The 9,196-nt window shown below is 41.4% G+C and overlaps 1 protein-coding gene across 3 annotated transcripts in view; it reads right to left on the bottom strand.

Moving 5' to 3' along the window:
* Window positions 1-1,087: 1,087 nt before the first annotated feature.
* The window catches only part of tsc22d1 (TSC22 domain family, member 1), a 216,390-nt gene continuing 208,281 nt past the window's right edge, over window positions 1,088-9,196 (bottom strand). For 2 of the 3 annotated variants that reach the window (XM_073045980.1, XM_073045982.1), the window contains exons 2-3: window positions 5,811-5,862; window positions 1,088-2,750 (exon numbers count right to left, since the gene is read on the bottom strand). In XM_073045980.1, the coding sequence (XP_072902081.1) occupies window positions 2,502-2,750; window positions 5,811-5,862 (301 nt within the window). In that variant the 3' untranslated portion in view covers window positions 1,088-2,501. Of the gene's footprint in view, window positions 2,751-5,810; window positions 5,863-6,496; window positions 6,803-9,196 lie in introns of those variants that run through there. The other variant, XM_073045981.1, reaches the window with a different exon arrangement.

The raw sequence follows: 9,196 nt of genomic DNA, 5'->3' as shown, positions 1-9,196 counted from the left end.
ATGCCATCTCAATTAATTTTAAATCCACTGCTGTGTACATTTCATCAGTCACACAGGTTTCTATTTGTCAAGACATTATCAAAGCAAGTTTAGGAAGGCTTGCGTATGAAGTTTGAGAAAATACTCCCAAAAACTAGCTTTCTTCTGGATATTATCAGCTCCAGCAGATGCTTTAGGATCTGATTATCTTTATCAAGTGTTTTACCACAATTTTTGGTCTTGAATTCATTCACATTGTTCATATTTTTTCAAAGTTTAAACAAGTTGCAAAGCCCAAATTTGGGGCAAAGTTTTAAAGAAATTAGTAGCAAACTTGGTAAGTTGACAAAGGGTCTTCGATCCAAAATGTTAACTTTCTTTTCCCATTTTCTATTGTTATTTTAGTAAATAACTTAAGGTATGTTTTAAATAGTTTTACAATATGATGGGCTGTACAAACACAAGATGTTCAGTGGAAATGAAGCAAACCATTTCAGTGGAAGTGAAGCACACGCACAGCAATTTATAAAAACGTTCATGGAAAGGAAGATTGCAATGTGAATGACGATGAGAACTCAAACTCTGCAGCTCCTTTACAGCTTCAGTCATCATATCCACACGTATAATTGAGGTAAGCTGTTCAAGTCAAATCTTCCTCAGTCTACACCTTAAAAAGGCAAGACAAAAGGTTAAAGATGTAAAATCAGAATTTGGAGCAACTGCTTAAGTTTTACTGATTTAACAAGATCAAATTCAATGCCATTGATGAAGTCCATCTTATTTTTTGAATGGCTAGCTTTGAGAAAATCCCAGCTGTATAGATTAAGCAGAAAATTTTAACTTTCATAAGCCATGTATAAAGTATGCACACAAAAATGTTGTAATTTGTACAAGTAAGTGCTCTAGCCTGTACAATTTTGACTTGGAATAGATTTTGTTTCTTAATAAAAATCAAATCTTTAATTGGGAGCTCTGTCTTTTTGTTTTCTCATCACAACTAGGGTTCAGCTGCTCAGATGGTGATTAATGGAATAAATTTATTCAACCTAATAACATTTCTTTTAAACTGTGTATAGTTAAAGGTAACAGTGAAAAAACAAATGCACAATTATTTACCAACATGAGTTTATTGAAAGTTTCGAAGTTGTGCAGCAGTCAAGTATAATTGAATGTGTTACAACTGTTTCAGAACATGCACCAGAATATAAGCAACACTATTACTGTTAATGTGAAATCTATAGCAGAGATCAGAACTGCTAACAGAACTTTTCAGGTCTGGAGTGCTTAATTATGAAAACACACTCTCGTGGGTGTTCTAAATATTGTACTACTGTTGAATACAGTTTTCTCAGAAGGTATTTAACAACCAACTAGAAGCAACAAATATATCCAGGCTGGATGAATCCATTGCTCCTGGAACCTACAGGAATCTAACCATTACAGTATAGATTTTGACAGACCAAAGGACTACTGAACCAACAGCATTCACAAAGAATCAATTTCACTGGAACCCAGGGACTCCCACCTCTGAACGCCATTTCTGACTGGGAGACCGCTCTGTCAGTGCAGCATTTGCCACTGCTTTACCTTGATAGAAATGGGACCAGTAGACCACTTTCTATTATCTGTCACATACCATTAACTTACAAAAAAAATTCTTCCAGGCCTACAGTATTTTTGAACAGCATAATTGTTCATGAATGCCATTTCTGTTCAACAGCATAAAAAATGTCCAAATGCAATTGGAAACAGCAAGATTCAATCTGTACAACCTAATAGTTACAGCTCTATATTACACAATACTTACACTACATACACAATATACATTAGATGAACAATCTTTTGGATTGCCACAGATCTTTAGAGTCACATCTAAATTGGAAAAATCTACCCCTCTCCACATCTTGGAGAAGAAGTGTAAACAAAGCAAACTTGTCCATTTAAGGTCCAAGGTGACAGTTCTATAGTTCAAGTTAAATACTGCTAGCTTTGCCTTCATACTCCCATTGTGTCTTCATAGCTCATTTATAATTTGAAGTGGCCCACAGCACTGTAAAGGAGGGCACAGCCCCCTTGACTCCACAGACAGTATCTGATTGCCTCTGATCCACGTCTTCCTCAACCTTGTCAGGTAGTGGTTATATTAGCGCGCGCACATACATGCGCATGCACACTCGGCTATAGCTGTGCTGAATGAAATAAAACTGTGCACGCATTCTCACAGCACGAGCAGCGATCAGTAAGCAGCACTCGGGACTGCACGACAGCTTCTCCTCTTGTGCATACAACCACTCTCTTCGAGAACAAGGTTCCATTCCACACCCTTAAAGCAAACTCCTTTAGCTAAAGACCTCTGTCTTATCACCGAAGAGAGATTCTTTCTGGCTTTATACAACTCTAGTTCCCATAACCAATTAAGAATTGTCGGTGTGCGATGAAATATTACATGATGATTGAAATGACAGATTTATTTCTCTTCTCTGCAAAGCCCGATGGCCCCAGTGGTTTCTACAGCATGGACTTTAAGCTGATGATCCGCCGTTGGGTGGTGTGGATTGAGTGGTTTGTCCTGATTGAGACACTGGCGGAGAACAGCCAGTTGTCTGGAGCTGTGCTTGAAACTGAGCTAATTGCTCAGGACTAGCCAGAGTCTTCAGCAGGTTGTTCTCCTGTTCTAACTGAGAGTTTCTCTCCACCAGCTCTTTGATCTGTTCCTTAAGGACTTCCACTTCCTCCCTGACTGCATACATCAAGTGACTCTTCACCAGATCCTACAAAACAAAGATTACAATTAAAGACAATTACATTGTACAGTACAGAACCACAATTTTAAACATTAATCTACTACACCTTTAAAAAGCAGTCAACCGGTCTTTTCTGCTCATTTGATACGTTTCCTTGCCAAGATATTAATTTAACATCTGCCAAGAATAAACCATCTCTACAGTACATCACAAAGGTTTTTGTGGTTTCCCATGAAGATACCTGAAGTATCTGTGATCTTCTGTTTAAAAAAGTTCTAATTTATTAATATAAATTTCTCAATTTTTGAAAAGAAACAAAATGGCAATATGAAAATCCCTCAGGTGTTGAGATCTCAAATCTTAAGTGTAAAATCAGGAAAGCACATTCTTTGCTATATCCTGGCAAGCTCCCATCTCGTGAGAATACTCAAGACACAGATGGGTGGGTCTGAGAATGTTGAAGGGCAGGAAAGTGCACCACCAGCTGCAGCAGGCATGAGGGTCTGTTCCCGCTTCCCACCTGATATCCAACCATTTACACAAAGCCACATTCCATACATTTGCTGTCAGCACCCAGCTTCAGCTAATGCCCCAAGAGCTGACTTGTCACCTGCTTGTGGGCAAACTGAGTTTTCACCAAACTATCAGCAAACAGCATGCCCAACACAAAACAGCACAAAATGGACCAACAGCGTTAGCAGGACATGAAGGGTGAAGGCAGGAGAAACATACAGCTGAGTTAGTTTCTGAGTTCATAGAAGAGGGCATGAAAGGAACACTATTGGCATTGAACAGGGAAAGTCAGTTGAGAAGAGTTGGTGACATGGTAAATGGCTAGGAACATGTACAAGTGGAAAACAGTTCTCTGAGTGAGTGGGTGCTAAACCCAAACACATTGTATCACAGTAGCACAAAGCCCGACCAACTATCGTTTTCTAGTTATGTGAGTGAGTGGCTGCATTCTGTGGGTCTCATCCCAAGCCTGCCGTTTTTCAGTGTTGGATCTTAGAAATAAATGAAGGGCTAATGGCTAAAATTATTTGTGCAGGCACCAAAATAGTTTTTGACAGCAAAGAAAATGATGTTCTAGTACGGTATCTATGGACTGGTTCAGTGCATGCCAACTGGCAAATGGAATTTAATCTATAGCTGTGAAACAAGGTGAGAAAATGCACAGTGCAGTTTGAAGCAACAACGGGATCTTGTGATGCATGTTAGCTTAGGTGTTAAGGCAGCATTTGTGATGCTTGCCTTCACTGACACACATCACAAGAGTAGAGAAGTCACGCTGGGACAGAACCAAGCTACAGAGCAGCGTACAGTTCTGGTCATCACACTGAAGGATGGCTGAGATAAATGTTGCCAGGCTACAGAAGTTTAGTTATGAGCAGAGATTGTCATCATTTTCTTTGGCATACAAGATGGTCAGGACAGGGAGTGAATTAGATGAGGGTGTAAAATTGTGCTACAATCACATTTCCCTTGAAACTAACAAGAAAAATTGGTTAAACCATAGACGATTTTTTGTCAGAATGAATGGGGGTTGAACTCCCAGTCTGAAAGATATAGAAACCCTCATCAAATTTATAACTGATGCACAGGGAGAGCTGGTAACTAACGGGGATATTCATCAAAGGGTAGAAGTGCGAGAAACAGACAAGGATGGCTATGACACAATAGACTCTTGTATGATTAACTCTACTCATGCCCACGGTCGAAGCAATTATTTGAAGCCAAGCTGAGATTCTGACCCTATCCTCTCTCAGTAACCACATTTTCTACCTGTGCAACATCCCTTACTTGGGCTTAACCACCGCCAACTCTCTCCCTTGTGCTTACACCAACTCCCCCAATCCCGCTTAGTCTACACGTGAAAACATACACAGCAGAAATCTGACTGTCAGCACTCTGATTACCTACTCATCGTCCTCCTGCTCGCTCACTCACATTGATTCTCATTGTGGATTGCATTCCCTCCTTGTTCCCTTCCTGCTCCTTTCCCCACTCATGAGCCTGCTGCATACACAGCTTTACAGCAGTGAGTGCCAAATGCGATCAGTTGCTGCGCTACCGATCGACTCCGGTAGCAACCGCGGGTAGACACTCCCCTCCCCTCCCCTCCCCTCCCCGACCTGCACTCCCACTTCCGCCCTCTCCCGCTCCCGACAACTGTTGACGTCACCGAAACCCACAGAGTGCGCCACGTCACTGGCCGTGACCAATCGGCAGCCGAGTTATTTATAGCCCGGGTTTAAGGCTTGCGATCGAGCGGCAGCAGCCGGAAGATGGATGCGAGTGGCAGAGGCAGTGCGCCGGGTCCGGGCTCGGGCTCCCCCGCGCAGCCCAGCCACTTCCATGAATGGAGCCTCCGTGGCCTCGGTGCTTCCAGCACATTTCGGAGCGGCGGGGAGCTCTCCGCTCTACCGCCTCCTGCAGCTGCAATATACAAAGGCCCGGCCCCCGACCTGCTACAAATATTAAAGAGGAGGCTAGTGTCTTGTTACACAATCTCTCACCCAGATCCCTAGGACACTTGTAATACAAACGGAATGTTCACACACACAAGCACGGCAAAATAAACTCGGCGTTTGCGATGTGCACAAGCAGGGAAAATGTTTACTCAATCTGACGACCTTTCGGTAACATGAAAGGGTATTTTAATTCAGTCCGAATTATAAACATGAACATTTAGCCTCGCCCTGCAGAGACAGTTTCTGTCCGAGGTCATGCCATACAAAACAGATACAGGAAAGTGTAAACGCTGTCTGCTTCACCTTGAGCATCTCTGCATTGATTCATTTGCACAATAAATGTCCTCAGAGGACTAGCGGTGGAAACACTAAGCACAATGTACGGCCATTCCTGAGTCGCCTTACTGCAACCTGTGATTCGGGAATTATTTCCATTCCTAGCCTTGCTTCTTCGGCATAGTCCCACAAAAATATTGTCCTTTTTCGCTCTCTCTGCTTCCCACAATTGCCGCATCCAAGAGCTCATCAAATAATTAAAATTGCCCCCCGTATTACTGTGCGATTAATAAATACCCCCTTTCCCCTAATCGCCATATAGATATTTGGCTCCACTTACCATGGCTTGCTCGATCTTGTTGTCTATGGCTACCACACTGGCACCAGAAGAACTGGAAACGAAACACAAGAAAATAAGATTAAGGCTGCTATTCCCACTGATGCACAAAAAAAACATGCGAATAACAGCCAAATCAAGTCCCTGCCAAGATCAAATGTAGAGCTGAAACCTGATAATAGCCTTGTTTTTGTGATATCTGATGCATTATATTCAACTACTCCCCCTCCCGTGCGAGCAGTTTCCAAGGTATGCAACACGGCAATATCCCACCACCCCAGTAATATTTTAAGTACATTTTAATTGATGTGTAGGATCAAGCTTTGTACAGAAAAAAAGACGCCGTTATCTTCACTTTTTGCTGACTCCGGGGTCCCCCGCTGTAATGCGGCAAAATAACAAGCCGGTGAGACGACGCCAGCCATTTTTTTCCCTGCATCGCTCGACAATATATCCAGGGGCACACATTAAAGCAGAAGCTCCCAGGACTCAGAAAACACAAAAACAACAAACTGGCTTTCCTCAGAAATACCCCCTCCCCCCACCACAAAGAGCTTAAGACTTCGAAGAAGCTGTCACCGCCTTTAGCATCGCAGACTGTTGCAATACAAGCGGCATTTGCTAAACTGTATCTGCTCCCTCAAACATAAACCTTTCACTGTTCCAAAAAGGCAACCACCGACATTTACCTACTGTCTAATTTCACGGAGGCGTTTTCTGTTCCAAGCAAAGAGGAAAGGAATGAAATCGAGAAATTCCTCAGCTGGTAAACCCCAAGCTCCATCGCCAGTGACTTAAAATATTCAGCATTCATGCTATTTCAAAAGGAAGCTGCTGGAGAAACGGTGCTTTGCTGCCTGCTCGCCGCAGAGGGAGTGTTGTGAGGGTTGGGGAGTGTGGATTTTGTCTGGTACTGCTAGTGAACCTGGAAAGCCACCTCGACGGCTCCACAAAGAACCCTGTGATGGTGACAAACAGCGCCCGCCGCCGCTCCTGCACAAAACCCCACGGCACGCTCATCAGCATAATGTATGCACAGAACGCCGACAGCAGCGCCGCCCATTGGCTCACCTGATCCTCATTAACATAATATATACGCCCGGAGCCGCGGCCGCGCAGGTTCAGCGGGCCCGCTTTCATAATTTTCGCACGCCAGGTTACACGCACGGGAGCGCCCGCCCGCAGAGTCGGGTTGCTCCACAGCCCGAAACTCATTACGGGAAACCTTCCAAGGCGCATTTTAAACTCACATGCACAAAGAACCTCCCATGTACGGTTGTAAAGGTTCATACCAACAACCTGAAAAGTTAATACTATTTTCTCTGCAACGATTTGAGTATTTCCAGCATTTTCAATTTTCCATATATTGTTGTACCACAGACTACCCAAGGTCAAAACCCACGCATGAGATTTCCAGAATATATCTATGCTGATGCCTGGTGTAATCATGCACTTATGTAATATTTATATGGTGTTTCACAGATCTATAACACTAAATGAAACTAAGCCACATAAGGAAATGTTTGGATAGGTGACCTATGGCACAATTAAAGTGGTAAATGTTGAGGAGGGCTGTAAAAAGGTGGAAGGCATCAATGTTTGGGATCCAGGCAACTAAATGTAAAAATTTACAGAGAGAAATTGGAATATTCTCAAGACCAGAACTAGATACATGTAGAAGTACAGTGCTTCATGCTCTATGACACTTGAAGAAAGAGTTACATACTTAAATACCAGAACAAGGGCTAACTCTGGATTTAGGTCATGTTGTCCTCTATATAACTGCATTAAGACTTCCTTGTTAATAATAGATCAATTAAGATCAGTAAAATAAAGAAATTAAACTGAAAATTCCATTTTACAAAAATAATACAAAATTATTTCAGCCTGGTTTGAAAAATCTTTGTTATAGACAAATTGTGCCCAACTAACATGAAAGAGGTTTTTGATTGAGTAATGAAAATTTGTTTTTCAAATTGAAGGGAAAAATAGAGAGCTCCCCTGGGGTCAGTACAAGGTCTACCACATTTCGTAATGTGTATCAACAGCCCTGAGTTAAGTATAGAAGGCATTAATTCTTAGAGGTGGGGTGAACTGCAAGGAGGACAGTGAACAACTTGAAGGAGATGCATGCAGGCTGATAGAATGGGCAGATAAACATTGAGAAATGAAAAGCTTTACATTTTGAAAGCAATACTGAAAAGGGGATTATAAAAGAGAATATAATTCCAAGTGGGGTTCAAAAACAGTAAGATCGGGGGTTTCATAGTGCATTGAAAGTGGCAAGCTGGGTCTAATGGTTACATTACTGGGTTTTATACACTGAGTGATAGAGCCATGCAGCATAACAGCAACAATAATGAACCTTGGTATAGCAACAGCTGCACTGTTTCAATTTCTGGGCACCATCAGGAAAAATGTGAAGGTTCTAGTTCTGTGTGAAAACTGGAGAAATTGGGGTGGCTATTCTGAGGAACTTGAGGGGATCTGATAGAGATTTTAAAACATGACAGTTATAAATTAGGTTAATAGAGATAAACTGTTCCCTAGGCAAAAGAGTCAAACTAGGAGACACGGAATGAAAATGATGGGCAAAAATGCAATTTAGTACAAATAATAAACATAGTAATAGTCTGTAATGTAGTCATAGGTAGTCCCACTGGCAGATTCATTAGGACTATAAAGAGAGCTGCTTAAGTACCTTAAAAGTGTATAATATTTTATAATTTATTTTACTGCATAACAACAGAAGTAAAGCTGGTGATTATGAGTTTATAACAAACTATGGCCTACACTAACTTTATATCAGGAGATGGCTATTATGCTCTTGCTTTGCATATTTTCTTGTAATATCAGTGGGTGTAAAATAAATACCATATTCAATCACTAGACTTTAATATACAAACATACTGTCCCCTACTGTTCATCACTGGTAATAACATTCAACAGCTTAGCAGTAGAGCTACTAAATATACAAACATTGCTCAAATTCATTAAGCTGTTGATTCTAACTCCATAGAAACTTTGAAAGATGGCAGAAATTGAGATAGCACTCCACAGAATGCTTTCTGAATTTCCTATAAAGACCTTTAATGCTTCCAGTATTTTTCACTTGTATTTAACATTCCAAATTGCATATTAAAAGGATCGTAATGGAAAACATTTTGGCACCAATACACACAGATAAAGTGGTAAATGTTGAGGAACATTTTAAAAGAGAGGAAAGAGTGGCAGACAGGTTCAGAGAGAAAATGTCAGAGCTCAAGGCTAATATAGTTGAAAACTCAGCACTGCACAAGTGATTGCATGATTCTAAAAGGAAGAATTAATATCAAAATTACAGAAATCAAACTATCAAATCCAGGAGAATATCAAAGGACACAGCAAGA

The sequence above is a fragment of the Hemitrygon akajei genome, chromosome 5 (genome assembly GCF_048418815.1).
Source record: "Hemitrygon akajei chromosome 5, sHemAka1.3, whole genome shotgun sequence".
Taxonomy (NCBI): domain Eukaryota; kingdom Metazoa; phylum Chordata; class Chondrichthyes; order Myliobatiformes; family Dasyatidae; genus Hemitrygon; species Hemitrygon akajei.
The sequence above is the reverse complement of the archived record's forward strand: the minus strand, read 5'-3'. Positions and strand labels throughout refer to the sequence as shown.